The sequence below is a fragment of the Electrophorus electricus genome, chromosome 14, assembly GCF_041902795.1.
Source record: "Electrophorus electricus isolate QZ-2024a chromosome 14, ASM4190279v1, whole genome shotgun sequence".
Lineage (NCBI taxonomy): Eukaryota > Metazoa > Chordata > Actinopteri > Gymnotiformes > Gymnotidae > Electrophorus > Electrophorus electricus.
Window position 1 is genome coordinate 6,228,565 of NC_137510.1, and position 16,875 is coordinate 6,245,439.

General features: G+C 38.4%; 2 protein-coding genes across 2 annotated transcripts; both read right to left on the reverse strand.

Moving 5' to 3' along the window:
• Positions 1–4,421: 4,421 nt before the first annotated feature.
• LOC118242147 (metallothionein-like) lies at positions 4,422–5,238 on the reverse strand. The gene is made up of 3 exons (XM_081696785.1): positions 5,082–5,238; positions 4,849–4,914; positions 4,422–4,740 (listed from the first exon to the last, which is right to left on the reverse strand). The coding sequence occupies exons 1-3, from the start codon at positions 5,104–5,106 to the stop codon at positions 4,649–4,651; spliced, it is 183 nt and encodes a 60-aa protein (XP_081552911.1). The 5' UTR covers positions 5,107–5,238; the 3' UTR covers positions 4,422–4,648.
• A 4,851-nt stretch (positions 5,239–10,089) lies between these two features.
• On the reverse strand, positions 10,090–16,836 carry LOC118242182 (endonuclease domain-containing 1 protein-like). The gene is made up of 3 exons (XM_035531186.2): positions 16,396–16,836; positions 15,645–16,033; positions 10,090–13,741 (listed from the first exon to the last, which is right to left on the reverse strand). Exons 2-3 carry the CDS (start codon positions 15,915–15,917, stop codon positions 13,088–13,090), a joined length of 927 nt encoding a protein of 308 aa, XP_035387079.1. The 5' UTR covers positions 15,918–16,033; positions 16,396–16,836; the 3' UTR covers positions 10,090–13,087.
• Between the last annotated feature and the right edge of the window lie 39 nt (positions 16,837–16,875).

Consider the following 16,875-nt stretch of genomic DNA (forward strand, 5'->3'; position numbering starts at 1 on the left):
TAAATACATGAACTAGAAACGAGTGACAGGTGTACGCAATCAATGTGAGGACAAAACGAAACAATGGAACGGAACCCCACACAAGACATGGAAAACACGGAACATGGAAGGGACTGATCGTGACAACTCCTTTGTCTACTGTGTATTCCTGGACTCTCCATGTTGACTTACTGACCCTGGACCGTACTAACGACTCTGAATATGGATTTGCCCTTAATAAATCTCACTCTTCTCAGCGTATGCCTCCTCCTCGTGATTGCTCCACATTACAGCAACTTCATTATTTTCTCACCACTTTGCCAGGATCTCACTTTAATTTTGGAAAGTAGAAGTATGTATCACACAAAAAATAGGAAGAAATATTTACCTGTAAATTTCCTTTTTTTTTTTTCTACAGCAAAATGGTTTGGGGCAGTAGAATATTAGTATTTCTGTTAGTGAGTGCTGATTGGTTGGTGAGATTACACTGGATTTATGACCATTTACAACACAAGTTTTATTTGGTGGCAACTACAGTTGGCAGCTACATGCCAGCCGGCTACTGCTAAGGCTACGGCTCTGTTCATAATAGCCTACTATAGACCGTATACTGCACTCAGTATACTGCATACGGGTCCCTGTAGTGGTATGCAGTATAGTACCTAGTATCTGCCACATGCAAACCATACTATGTAAATATATGAAGGTTCTGGGAAAGCTTTTCTGCCACCGTTACATCATGGGATACAGTACGCCCTGAAGATAGCTCTAGATTGCATAATGGAAAATTTTATTTTGGTCGCATATTGCATATGGCATACTGATTTAGGGCCCAATCAGTACGTGAATAGTATGTAGTAGGCTATTTCGAACACAGCCTTTGTTAATGTGACTACACGTGCAATGTTAAACATATGTTGCTACATCAGCAAATAAGGATTTAGGACATCAGATTATCATCATTTATTGAACAGCCAACATAAAATAATGATACATAAAATGTTACACAATATTAATTATGTGTATGGTCCATTAATATACAGGTTTTATTACAGTATTATTAGCTACAGGTTTGATTTGTGGCAAAGTGATGTGATATAGTGAAAACAGAACAGGATTAAGCAAGCGACTGATGGAAAGGCGCGTGCACAGAGCCCGCGTAATTAAGGAAAGGGGGAACCCCGTTCCTTATAAGCGCATGTATTTAAATGCGACGAATTGAGCGGTATTGCACATATGTGATGGTAACCATGTTAAATGTTAGTGAAGCCCTTTTGTGCCTAAACTCAGAACCAGATTCTCCACTCGGTGTGTCATAGTTTTTAAATTTTATTAAAGTTGTCTGCGCTGGTACTGGTGGCCTTGCTTTTTAAAGTAGACCTAAGGTGGTGTGTGTTAGGTAGCTAACTAAATCATCAGACATTAACTATTTGGGATCAAAATCCCAAAAATTATATTAATATATCGCCTCTCTGCAAATTCTCTTCTCCATCGTCTCTACATGTATTTGCACAACTTGCATGTGGAATGACTACATACCACGTACCTGTTTCTTAAATACTTCTGTTGTGTTAACAAGGCAGGTGTCTGCAAAATCAGCCGACACAAAATGGTGGCAAAACTGAAAATGACCTCAACTTCCTAATCAGGAATGCTGATGTGTTTCTGATCCAAAAATCTTTGCTCTCTGATCACAGCAGAGGCCGTTAAGTGATTTGCACTCACGAATCACTTGCAGAATCTTAAACTTGGGTTTAAAAAAGCTTTTAAAGTCAGCTGTCACGTCTGTAGCCTGCCTCAGGTGGACTACACTCCCCATAATCCCTCTGTCCGTTCCCGAACCCCAGTTTTAGTGTTACCTGTGTCTAGTTTACTTTAATGTCTTTGTATAATTAAACCTACTTGTGTCTGCTGATTATTGCGAAGTCTCGCTCAGCATTTTCCCAGACTTTGTAAGCCATTCCTTTGTACTGACCTGGTTTTTGAGGTTTTGATCGGTTTTACTCGTTCTCCCTGTTTTTACCCTTTGTCTTGCTCACTGTCGATTTTGTCAGCTTTATTGTTTGCCTACTAGCCCCGCTGGCTGAGTGCCTGAGGTTTTTCTTTTTTTTTTAAAATTGTATTTTACGAAAAATATTAATGTTTGTTCATGTACATACTTTTGTAAATAAATTGGACAACAAAACTGATTGTGTCTGTTTTTATTCTTTCTCTAAAGTAAAACATAGGCATTTACAGATTTTTTTTTAATGGTTGCCATAAATACATACAACCTGCATTACTTTTATCATTATAGACATGTGACTGTCTACGATCGAACTTGAAATGGCGTAACATTCATACCTGAACTGTAACTCTTCAAGCACGCCTTGAAGCTGTGCACAAAAACTTCCCTTGTCTTGCCCTGCAGGCATCGTTAGCTATTTTCAGTATGGTAACTACAAGCTTTCTGTGAATGTGGAAGTCAGAGCTTCTAACACACTTGAACATGTAAGCCAAAAACAAATGAATAAATAAGCGAAATTACTACACTAACCAAGAGTCAAGACTAAACCAATATTTTAAATTTAGAATTTCAGAAAATGCAACTGGAAAAAAAAAACAAAAAAAAAAAAAACGGAGAGTGAGGAAACTACTGAAGAACATGACACTGCGCCAGATCCTAAAAAGTAAATTAGTTGCATTAGGTTGCGTTCATTTATTGTGTTAATTTATTTGCGTGAAGTGCAAATGTCACCATTTGAATTTTTGTCTGCGCCCCGTACCGCTCTTTGTGCAAGAGACACCTGTCGCGATCACTGTCAGTATCAGCTTCCTTTTGTAAAGACTTTTGGTGCAATTTTAAATACGTCAAACCAACACTGTAGTAAAAGCGGCTTTGGCGCCCCGTAAGCAACTAATCAGGGCAAACAAACCAACCAAACGTTCCGAATTACAATTAGAATTCCAGATAGCTATCTAGTAATGCTTAGCTTACCATGATGTCAGACTATAGGTGAAATTGTTTATTATAATTATAAACCACATACCTTACTTTATTAGTGGATTTTGGCCCAAGACGTGTAGCCTGGTTAACGAACAGATGGAGGGTGAGTTGAGTCTAGCTGTGAGTCAAGCATGCTAGCAATGATTAAAGAAATAGGTGATGTACTCAAGACCTAATAATGTGAGTGTGCACTCGGAAAATATGTATCAGATTCTGTACTAAATCTGCTTTAAACATGTGGGAGACCTCCTCTATGGGAAAAAAACTGGTTCATTTCAGGACTACAGAGCAATTTGAGTCATCTTGTGTGAGCAGCACTTTGTAGAAAAATAATCACGCATCATACATGTTTGCTACCTTTTGGTGGTAAAAATAATTTATTGCTCCTTGAAAGTTGATCAGTGGGGCTGTAAGAAACCTGTGCTCTTGATATGTTACGAGCACTAGATGGCACCAAAATATCACAAATATATCAATATCATGATTCAGCCTATTTCATGGGTATGCAGTTTTGGGAAGCTGTTACACTGCAGTTTAGTTTTCAACTAATCTTACAATCTAACTCACCTAATCTAACTCACCAAGGCCTTCAGTAGTGCCTCAATATTAGAGCTAGAAAAATGCATTATATAAGACCAATTTGAGATGTTAATTATAACATGCAATACTAATTTTTGTAATATTTTACTGTAAAAACTAAAACTGGGGTCAAGGTTGAGCTTAAGGTTATACCCTCCTGACTACCAGGGGGGAAAAAGTGTCTCCCAATTAATCTTTTTTAAAATTTCCCCAACTGTTTGGAAGGCAGTGAGCATACAGAAAACAAACACTGTAAAATTCTTTTTTTTTCCCCTCCCCAAAATATGTCCATACAGTGGATATCTGAACACTATGAAACTAAATCATAAAACCTACTGTACAACTCACAGGAATACACATTCAGATGTCTCCAATCACCCCATGCTACATTAGTCATTCCAAAACTCTAATCCCACACAAAAGCATCAATAACTACAGACCAGGGGCAGTCACAACAGTAGTCATAAGGGGCAGCAACAAGCTGGAGTTGTGTGAATAATGACCTCTGCCTCTTTGCAACTGGACTACATCACGCCAATAGAGCAGTGGATGATGCAGCTTTTCTTTAGTCCCTCGAGTTCTCACATAAATGCAATACCTACATAGAGTTGCTTGTCCTAGACTACTGTTCGGTCTTTAATCTAGTTATGCCTACAAGTAACAGCATTTAGGATATCCAGTCTGCAAGATCTCAGGTGGTGGATGTGGACAGTGGAGTTTCTGATGGAATAATCAGCACTGGCCCTTCTCAGCCTCCAGTGCCTAGAGCAATACTTGGTCTGAAAAAGCCAACTAAGTAAAGAAAAGGAGAGTTTAAAGATCACCAGAGGTCCCTTGAAAGAAGTAAACCGAAATAACAGAATGCAGCAACACTGGAAATACTCAGATGTTTTATTGGCATTTCCACACAGGTTTAGTCATGCAACATTAATTGCAAAGGTTATGTTTAACAGAACTAGGAAAACTAGAGTGAAGATAACCAGAAGTAAATGACAGTTTTGACAAAAGGTTTGCCAGCCATTTGTTACTCCCGACAAGCCTCACTGCATGGGACAGTGGTTCTCTCACACACAGCTGCACTGTGTGTGAAACAAACGTGGATGTTCACTTGCAACAGCTAGAATCACAGGCCTCATCCTTGCACACACATCCAGAAGCACACTTGCTGCACCCAGGTGGACAGCAACAGCAGCAGCCTATGAATGAGAAAACAGCAGTATTGGTGAGAAGGTACTTATGGTCAAGGCTTATGCTTGTACTCCAAATGAAGATATTGTGAGCACATATAGATGAACTGAACATACTTTTCTGGCAAGTTGGACACTTGCAATTTTTGCATTTGCAGTTGACACCACACCTGCAAGTTCCAGCTGAAATGTTATGGAAAATAGGTTTAATAGAATGATTAATGAATCATTATTTCAGTTTAATTAAAAGAAATAGGATTAATCACAGATTTATCCCATAACATACCTAATCAGAGACTACAATAAACATGAGATTTAAAAAACAAGAGTAACATTCGATATTATCTTACTGCTGTTGCAATCACAGGGATCCATTTTTTTTTTTCCAGTTGGTCTTTTCAGTTGTGGAGAAATCGGTTCTCTCGAGTGAAAGATAAATATAAACTATTTCTGCATGTGGTTAATTTATAAGGGTGTGGGGAAATTTGGCAACGGGTGCAAAATCACTGACTCCACCTCTACTTGCCTGCACACGGTTTACATTGTTGAATTACAAAATTACACCGCCAATACTGAGTGCAAAGCCTAAAACAAGGACCAACTCTAACGCCTCTCACACACAAATCTTGGAATTTGTATTTACATTTACTGCATCTTTTTGAATTACCTTCAACAGAAGTAACGTGCAGACAAAAAGGAAAAAAGGAAAGCAAACGCGAGTCTCCAACTGGAATGTTTCATGAAAGTAACGAAAACGACACCAAACATAAAAGCGTGCTAACTACGGCAAAAATGAATGATAACAGTAATAATAATAAAAAAACGTAACATTGACAACAACAGTCATGAATACAAATCAAGATTAAAGAAAGCGTATCATAATGGGATAATAACCTCCAGGTGGTGTGACTGACCACTAATGGACGACACACACCACCTGACGTGGATTAACACAAATTAGTGAGAATCAGCACAGGAACAACATAAAGACAAGTCCGCGTGTAGCACCGCCGCTGAGCACAGTGACATGACGGATTTGATTGTTGACGTACTGTAATGGGCTTGGCTATAAAGAAAGGTTCTCTGAAGCAGTGCTAACTGTGAAATGAAATTAAACTATCAAATCCAACATTTCATGATATTTCAAAAGTTTCAAATCTGTGGTAATTATTACCTACCGCAACTTCTCATTGAATTTCATTTTTCATTATTACTTATTTTTTTCGGTTCTGTTTCTTTTTCTTACGCACTATTGTACTGTTTATTTTATTGATTTCTTATCTTAGATTCCACACTACCCTGTAATCTTATTTCCTATTGCAGACGGCACTTTGTGTGATCCACTTACGTCAGCGCCGTATAGTGAACAAGATCATGTGCTCTTAAACCGTGTGCACGGTTGATAGTTACAGGATAGGTTTTTCCAATCACTCCAGTTTGAATTAGCTTTGCGTTAACCGGTTTGACTGTTTGCTTCGAAAGGAGCCACCACTGACCGTAATACTATATAGTAGGGGTGGGACTTGATTAAAACAAATCTAATTAATTAGAAGCTTTGTAATTAATTAATCGAAATTAATCACATTTTAATCACATTTCAATATTTAACATAAGAAATATTAATTTAAGTTTGGATGATGAATGAATCAATGAACATAAGCTTAAACTTCAAAATCTCGTTTATTTTCCCACCAGTCTACTACACAGACCAATAGATGAGTGCAGAAAACACAGAGTAAATACTTTTCAGAACACCGGAAATTCTGACCAAAAATGCCAAAGTACTGATTGACTTCAACTGCTCCCATTATAAATAAAATAAAATAGATAAAATATTGTCTATCATCATCTAAAATGGTATTAAAAACATCCTCTGACTGTTTGCTGCTGATGTAGATCCTCTGTATTGGCAGGGCTATGTTTGAAGTGACCCACTATCTTACGACACTGCTGGATTTTTTTTCGACATCGTCTTTCTGGACGGCAGTTCGTAACTTGCATCAGCTGACGCAATTTGCAGCGTGTCTTGTAACCCTTTATCTTCGACCACAGAGAGCGGTCTACAGTCCACAGCAATCCATCTCGCCAGTGAATTGGTCAATTTGTCTGACGTGGACTTTGACATGTGGTCGAGTGTTGACTGGCGACACTGTTTGCTCGTACTAGGAATACTATCACATTTAGCAGCTAAGTTAACATTACTGACCTGCACGCTAGCCCCAACATGTTTTACGTTGAGGTGGTAGCAAACTCCTTCCTGCATAAAGTGCAAATAACAACATTTTTGTTTGTACTTCCATCTGGAAGTTTCTTGTATTTAAATTTCCCATCCACCAGCGTAGCCTCTTCCGTCATCTGCATCATGCTCATCACATTGTGCGTCAATATAATCTGTATGCCTGGAACTCGTGCACTGAGAAACGTTCCACGGTGCAAAAGTGTGATTAAAATGCGTTATTTTTTTAATTTCGTTATTTTCCCTGTAATTAGTTAATCGAAATTAACGCGTTAAAGTCCCACCCCTAATATATAGATTTTTGAGCACTACAACTAATGGAAAGATCTAATGCTTTGTCATTTTGTCAGTACATGTTAGTGGGAAGGAAAGTTTATTTCTATTGATTTGTATAGCACATTTGATATTTCAGTGTATTTAAAGGTGCTTTACATACAAGAATATGTGCTTATAGAGCATACAAGGATAAAATAACTTCAATATGCATTAACATAAAAAGATAAAAAGGAATAAATATAGATGAACCTCACAGTGGTAATGTCTGATGTGACACTGTCACAAACTATAGATTGAACAAAACCATCCTAATGGACATTGATGTCAGTTTATCTGACAAGTTACATTGTTTTAAAGTCAATTCTAATGCCAACAACTATGACATTACCCTTGAACTCCCTAGCTTTTCATATTTCCTCTTCCTTGAGAAATCCCTCTAGTGTAAACAAAATCCCAGCATGTGTGGGTTGTGCGACTCTTGGGTAGGTTCGGAAAGTGGATTCACTAGAGACGGCCTCTCCAAGTATGTACCAGTGTTATTTTATTGGCATGGACAATAGTTAGAAACTTTTCCCAATCCTGGGGAAATGACAAAAATTATTCACAGCATAGGCCCTGAGTGACTCCATTAGCCACATGGCTAACTTTTAGCAGTCACTGAATTATGCTAGCTCAACTGGAGCATAGGAGATAAGTCCATGGTCAATAAAGTCATAGCTGCCATACATGTTGAGGTTCAGTCTAAAAATACCCCCTCAAACAAACCATGTACCTGTGCTTAGACACAAAAAGCCTCTGATTACCACATATCCTTCTGACGCCTGGAAGATGATGTCCTCGCCAGTACCATCCTTCCTATATGTAAACAAATACTCTGAGGACAGCAAAGGTTTCAGATTTTTTATGAGAAAAGAGGATTTCAAGGAAATATTACAAGAACAGTCTTAGTTCCCACTTTGAAAGTCTTGAGCCACTTTATGGTTAACACTTCCTTGTGTATCAAATATGTATATACTGTATAAGACAAAGAACCCAAAGAAATTAAAACAAATACAATACCAAACAAATAATTCAGTAATGGAAATGTTCAGAGAAAAAAAGAAGCTCTCTGCCTTGTGGATTGTCAAAATTAAAATCTATTGCATTGTCTAATCACATAGGGATGCTGCTTATTTGTGTGTGAAAGGTACTGACGGCGTGTGATAGAGTCACGGATGGTCCCTCCTTGCTTCCATGGTTTCCCTGTCTTGTGTGTTTTGGTTCCATTCCTTTGTTTTGTTTTCTCCACCTCTCGTTTGTTTTCCATGCCTGTCATTACTTTCACGTGTTCCTCGTTTCTAGTTTTGTTAGGTTCATGTATTTAAACCCTGTCTTGGGCCTTTTGTCTTGGCTGTTCATTGAATGTTTGACTTTCTGAAAGCCTGTCTGTATTCTGAAGCCTTCCTTTGTTAGCCTGTTTTGTGATTGTAGCTGTTTGTTTTTCCTTACTTCCGTGTGTTTTTTTTTCCTATCTTCTTTGTTATAGCCTACTTCCCGTTTGCCTTCGTGTACTTTTGTTTTTGGTTCCTCTTTTATCTCTGTACTCTACGTATTGGCTCAATGACCCTGGACCGTTATAACGACTACGCCTCTGGGTTTGCCCCTAATAAATCTCGCCCTTCTCCGCACGTGTTCGCCTCCTTACCACTCACCGTTACAGATAGCATGTTTGTGATTTTGGTTGCATAAGGGTTCCATATCACCCTAATAGCTTCTATAGCAGATGATAACGATTTACCACACATATGCAACAGCAGATGATATGCATGTGGAACAGTAGATGATGGGGGTTTTTCACATGTGTAAGCAAATGTTATCCTGGTTCTTATGCTTTGTTAATGGCGCATGGCCAGCTGTTCTATAACATTCTCACCTCTTATTGCTATGGCCTCAGCATATATTGTATGTGATGGGTCATATTCTGCTTTGAATATTGTATGGGTGCTTGCGATCGCCTCACGGGGGCCCACTCACCTTGAGGGCCCCCACAGCGTGGTCCTGCGTGCTCCTCCACCACAAGTTACTTTTGCAATTAAACGTTGATAAAAAGCCATGCACCTCACACTATAATAGAGATATTCAAAACTGTAGTGAAGTATACAAAGGTTCCAGAGAAACAGGACATTGCAAAGAATACACCGTCTGAGTTTTTGCTTGTCCTCACAATCCCTACCATGAATTACACCCATGCACCTTTAAGAAGCATGACTACTGCCAAATTTTAATACATTTTAATTTTTTATTAGTCAAGTGGCATTAATGGCAATGGTTAAGATTAACAGGACAAGGAAATCTAATTTTAAGATGACCAGAGGTATTTCAGAAGAACCACATAACGCTAAGACAATGGAAGAGTAATGGGATGGAATATTTTTGACAAAATGGTCACCAATAATTTATTACCATTCACTGCATGCGACAATGGCAAAACAGTTCACACACGTTGTTATACTGTGTGTGAAACAATGTATGCTTCTTCACTAGAAACAGCTAGAACCACAGGTTCAGAACTTCAAAAGTAACATTCAATATTGTCTTACTGCTGTTGCAATCACAGAAATCACTAACAGTGATCTTTTCTGTCCTGGATGTTTGGTGAACAAATATGTTCTCCTAAGAAAAAGGTGAACTATTTTTACATGAATGTAGACTAAGGCTGTGGGAAACATTTTAGGAACGGGTGCAAAACAACTGACTCCTCCTCTACTTGCCTGCACCACAGTTTACATTATTGAATTATTAAATTACACCACCAATACTTGGTGCAAAGCCAAAAACAAACAGACATCAATCTACTCCCCCCCCCACACACACACATATTTTAACATTAATGTGAATTCAACAATGAGTTTTCCAATGTAATTCCTAAAATTTTTTCAAAAAGACTTTTGTTGCATTTTATTTCCATTTATTTATGTATTTTTACATTTGATTGGTTTACCCACTTACTCTATCTTATTATTGTAAAGATAGGGGGCTACGCAAGATGCAGGGATGAGTTACAGAAAACAAAAACACATGTTTATTTACACCAAGAACAAGGATTACGTAGCCATTGAGCTAGCGTAACATCAAACACCGACAACAGACAACAGAACCATATGGGTTTATAAACATACATTAATGAAAAGCAATTACAAACAGGTGTGACACACGGGGGGCATGGCCACAAGGACGAACACACACACACACACACACACACACACACACACAGGGAGACACTTGGGAGGAGGCGCCGTCCGTGACAATCATGTAAATGCCAATTTCACCAAAACAAATTCCTTCTACATATATGGATAATAAATTGAATGTAAAATGTAAGTTCTGGCTCTTATATTATTGTTGGTTTAAGATGTCAGTAGAATGTTGTTGTTGTTTTTTTCTATTGTGTCAATGTCTTATTTCATAAAATATAAACAATACCATATTATTGTTGATTGGTTTATTTAAACAATCAATTTTAATAAATTCTCCAACATTTATTTATAAATACAACAATTTGGACCTACAATCTCAACACTCACATGTTGACAACCCCCCCAACTGCACGGTGTCTGTTTTCATATATGATTCCATTGCTAAAATTTCTGCCAATTAGCTGATAGCTTGAATTGTGTGTGACAGCACCAAGAAATAACGAAGAAAAAGACATGAGGGGCCCAGGATTAGGAATACGCCCCCACCCCCATTAACTGTAGTAGCAGAACACAAGTTTACATTTACATGTACATTTATGGTATTTAGCTGATGCTTTTATCCAAAGCGACTTATAATTATGACTGAGTACAACTTGAGTTAATATTATTTTCTGCCACTAACATTTCATTGCAACAATATTGCAAAAGTAATCACATAATCTGTAAAGAAGTCAGAATAAAGGGACAGGGACTGATGCATAACACACATTCTGCTTGTGTAAAAGGTGCAAACACAATATATTAGTAACTGAATGCTGCTGCCATTGGAAAAGAGGAACATGCCAGAGTGTCCAATGTCTAAAGTTTTTATCAAAAAGCAGCATTTAAGCAATAACAAACAAGCCAAGTTATCTGTAACATACTGCTTAGGTTGCTGGCAGGTCTTATTTTCCTGCATAGTAGGGGTACGATGACTAAAAAGAGGTAATAATAAAGTATGTCTCTGCATCCTCAGAATGTATCTCAGTGTAAGATCCAGGGAACACTTGTTTGGAGTTGACTTCCATTTGTTCCTGAATGCTGGGTAATCTAGACTGGAAGAGGGACATTTCTGGTGTACTTATAAAAGAAAAGTACTTTTATTGTTATGGCATATCCAAAGGAAAATGCTTTGGCAATAAAGCAGGAAGCTGCTTCTTCTGGGCTCTGCTTCTTTTCTTTCCAATACATTGTATTGAGGTTACAGTATCACTGTTAACATTGGAGGCGCATGTACTATATTTATAATTTCTATAAATAAATGTATTTAAAAACAAGTGCTTTTTAATCTGATTCAATCCATGAATCCATCCATGAATACATTTCGTTCTTACCCAAGAGAAAATCGTAAGTACAGTTAAACTGGCAAAAATATTTGTATGAGTGATTTATAATCAAATATGCTTTGTAGCAGTGGTTCTTGCTTGATGTATATTGTGTGGTATCGTATCATGTTTTGTACTCAAGGCTGTTTAAGGCTGGATTATGATTGGCTTTTCTTGATCACTTTATGTTGATATATGCAGCACTAGCAATGACCTGGAAATTTAAAAAAAGACCAGTAATTGATTTCTTTATGTTGCCCAAAGTAATCCAAAATAAATGGGGATATGAACGAACAAACAAAGAAAGCTATATTACCAAACATCCAAACTTCCAGAGATGAGTCCTGCCTAAAAGACTATATTAGTCTATATTACTCCTAAATTAATTTAAATTCCAGATTCAAGTGAATTCAAGGAGTTTGTTTATTAATATATGTCATGAGTCATGTAAGCAATACCACAAATGAAATTGAGAGAAACAAAATTACTAGGTATAGGAATGCTGATAGTATGGGACTATTGGGACTATTCAAAATAAAAGCCTCATTCTGAACAACAATATGTAAACTTATGACGCTACAACTTATACGTGAATGTGACAAGTTGTTCTACTTGCTATACTTCCATAAACATAATTATTATACAATTTTGGCTTAATTTTTTAAACAAATGCTCCCAGCTAATGCTGATACCATAGAACCACCATTATTTAGCTAATACAGTTCTACATCTACGCATATAATCTTGACAAGCAATTTAATTTTGACCATTAGTATTTTCAGAAGGCTTTTATATGTTAGCTCAGATCTCTAACAAACATGTAATTTTATGTTCACTAGTTAATTTAATGCTTAAAATTCTTGTACATTATGTCAGCGTTTGACTAGTACTGTAATGAAACTCTGCGTGGTGTTGCACAGTAACCTATTAGATCAGTGTTGTAGCTTTAAGATTAAATCACATGGTTAAGTTTATCTATAAAATGTTATTTAGATCTTGATCCCAATTTCAGTTTTTTTTCCCCAACATCAACATTTACTATCCTAGTGATTTTCTAGTTAAATCAAGTCTTCTCTCTAACTAGATACTCTGTATGTAAAACATTTTAAAAACTATTCTAAAATTCCCATGCTGGAGGAAGAAAAAATGGTTAATTTTAAAAATGCATATTTGATTTAAGATGGAACTTTGATTAAAGTGTAACATTGATCATTTTGGCTCATTTTCAATAAAATAGCACCTTGTTTACACCTGCTATTGTTATTTCAAACATTCCTGAAATATTAAAGATCAGCATCGGTCCTTTAGACAGGTTCCCAGCTTCTGCCAGAAGGTTCTGATCTGGTGCATTGCTTGTGGAAGACGCCAACCGGCACTCCATACCTCTGCGTCAGGTACATTTCCAGGGCGGACAGGGCCATGGTCCGCACGTCATAGCCGAGCTCGGCCTTCTTCCGGCATCGGTCAACCGGCACGATCTCCTCTGAGCTGTCAGGGTCATTCCTCCCGATGGCAGCGAACGATGGGTACATGTTCGCCAGGCTCTTAGGGAGGTCCTGCGTATAGTTCCAGCAGCAGTATGCTGACCACAGGTACTCAGGTACAGCCACCCTGTTCTCATCCTTCAGCCAACGCTCGCTCATGTACGGGATCACCCCTGTCACCACATGGGCGTCGCCCAGACAGTGCGCTGCCAGGCTCTTGCTGACTTTGGCCTCTAGCCTGGCCCAGGGACCATCATTGGAGCCGGCCCTCTGCGGCACAATGTTGGTGAGGGTGAAGGTGGCATTCCGACTCTCACTATCCCTGTGGTGCAGGCTCGGGCTCAGGTGCCCGCGTGTGTAGGTGGAGTTGATGTAGTCCTGCTGCATGGCTTGGCTCTCCACTACATTCTGGTCCACTTTTTCCGGCAGTGGTGGGAACGGGACCATGTTGCCGTCCGAATGAGAGTTAGCCAACTGGAGGGGCAAGAGAGGTGGACATAATCTTATAGGATTGTTTATGATATTTTTGCAAGCAATCTTTATGTGTGCAAGAGAGAGAGAGAGAGAGAGAGAGAGAGAGAGAGAGAGAGAGAGAGAGAGAGAGAGCGAATACCCTGGGGCTACAGGTATGCAATTTCTGGTTGAGTTATGGAGGAATGGAGGAAGTCTTGTCTCTGATGGGAACCATACAGAGAGTGAGCGAACAAGTACATTAACGCAGCATTATTCCTCTCTGTGTCAAACCACAGCAGAGTTCTACTTCTCTCTCAGAGCTGCTTCTTCTCCATTTTGCGTGCTGTTCGATGCTTAAACTCATTAAAACTGCTGACCATTATGTAGTCTGTGTTGGTGCACAACTGTATGAGTAATATTGTCACATGTAGTGGTGATTTGTCTGCATGTATGCATTTATTAAAGGAGTATTCCCTGCAATATCAACACAAAAAGTCAAAAGGGATGCAAAATATACCATTTGTAAATTGTCACCACAGTACTGTTGCCTTCACAGTATTGTCTAATCTGAAGTTGATAAGCATTCCAGATGAATGATCACTATGGCTTTGGTGCCTTCAGGCATTCCTGTAATTTGGCCTAATCACATAATGATACTTTTGTCCATATGTGCCCATCTCAAAGCAGATTCTCCCCAAAAAAAAGATACACCAACTGTCATTAAAACTTTCAAGACAATGAATGAGTGTGGTTAGGTTGCTTGATCAGTCAAAGATAACCCGCTACAATGTCAGTTAATATCACTTTCAATGTCATTAACAAGGTATAGTCCATGGACAACCCCTTAGTAGCTGTGAGATGACATCCTTTCTGGTAAGATTCAGATGGATTTCCATCCAATGTGTTTCCCCTCTTTCCATCTTGGTTACTTTCAAGGTTTCTTTCTAGAGATCTCACCAGGGATGGCATGCCCATTCAAGGGGTGTCATGAGCTTGTGAAATCCACCAGATTTTATATTATATATACATATGAGAGAGAGTGAGAGAGAGAGAGAGAGAGAGAGAGAGAGAGAGAGAGAGAGAGAGAGAGAGAGGTCACAAACGTATTGCTCAGTTTCTTTCCGAGACCTATTCACAAGTCCTACTCATTATGCCTTTAATGAAACTAATGATAACGTTCGATAAAAGGTACGGTTCTCAAGTACGACTCAGCTCATTTCCTTCTTACCGAAGAGACATTTCAAAGTACTTGTTGCTTAAGTGGTTGGTTAGAGCATCAATCCTGTTTTCAAACGTGTGAAAATGAAATGCAGTTTGTTATACACACTTTGTGCAAATTGCACTTGAAAAATATAGGTATAATTTGTTTTGCAAGGTAGCTGGCTATGGTATCAGCTAAATTTCATTCAGTCCAGTTGTTTAGCCATATATGTATATTATTAAATTTATCCTAATTTAATAAATGTATACAGTATTTATCCTAATATAAAGTGGGACATTACTGAGGTACAGAAATTTTAAAATACCACCCCCTCCCCAAAGACTGAACATATGTCAACTGCAAAAATTGCACTATAATTTTCTCTTTCCCTGCTCTGATTGTGCTCCTGATCTACTGTATAATAAAGAACGTTAAAAAGTTATATTGTATATTATCCATGGTTTAGCTGTGTTGTCACACTACTGACTATAAAGGGCTGACAATATTAACTAACGTGGCTGCGCATGCCTGTAATTGAGTTTACTCATTATTTTTTATTTGCGATAGAAAGTAGGACGTTGTTTTTAAGCTTTTTCTGTCGTTAGTTTCACGTGGACTACCAGTCCAATTTACTAGCACGTAATACTTTTCTTTATTAACAACCGGTAATACGGCAAATAAGTGTCATCCCTGCCCAATAGATGGTCCAGGTGTTATACTCACCTGTGGTTCATATTTCCAGACGCTCTTGGGTCTCTTGTCCTTTGGCGGCGAGTAGACGTACGCCGAAAACCATGGCGTGCGACGCTCATGACTGTACAGTGTCGCGAAGTGATATCGGTTCTCATAGCGTTGACAGATCGGAATTCCTGAGATGCCTCGAGGAGGCCAAGCTCGGCAGAAATAATTTAAACAGGGCGAGAAATCGCCAACATCCCCGCCACAAATACTTAATAATTCGCTTCGGAGCGGCAAAATAAACGTAAAAGAGCGCATTTTTAAACACTCGAGAGTAACGAGTTCTTGTACCGGACAGATCTCTGCAGAAGTGCGGTTGTACGGCCTTGACTCGTTAAATGTTCATCCGTGCACCCTCCTCCTCCATTATCGAACTGGGAAAGGAAAGCAAATTTTGACTTTCATTTCGAACGTTGACGAGTAATTACGCAAAGATCCATGACTGTAGGTCAAGTGTGAAACTGCTGTCATTGGTTTTACCGTAATATCGGGGATATTAACTGTAAACGTAAAACAAACAGCTCTGTGTGACACATCTATGAGTTTCTGCTCGAAGGTCACATTTGTGATCAACATTTGTCATCATTGTAACTTGGACATGTGCTTCAATGATAAGTGATAAAATTAAAATTTTCATGTATATGATATTTTCTCTATATTATCAAGCAATTTGAATCTCTAACATCGTCATTGCAATTAATAAGAAGCACAGGCAGGCTGCATGTACAAAAATGACCTCTCTGCTCTGTTGTCCAGACACAATCCCTCACGGTGGCTCTGGTCTGCCGATGCTCAAGTGGGCTGTTCCTCCTGCCAAACTACACACGTATGGTGATAGTCCTTTTAGCGTTGCAGTCCCAAAGCTCTGGAACTCCGTCCCCTTGCACCGCCACCTCTGCTCAACACTATCCGCCCTCAAAAAGCATTTAAAACTTTTCTCTTTCAGACTGCCTTTCCTGATCTGTAAATCCTTTTTATTTCTATTGCCTCACAGCTTTGTTATTTTATCATAGTGGTGTTTTTGTCCAGTCACTCATTACTGTAACTTTTACCATGTCTTAATCTCTATTTTAATTTTCATTTATCTATTGGGTTGTCATTTTTTTTTATTCTTGTGTTTTACCCTGTTATTTTTTCTTATAATTCTTATCATGTTTTCATTTGCTATTGTGAAATGTCATTGAGTATCCTGAAAGGCGCTTATAAATAAAATGTA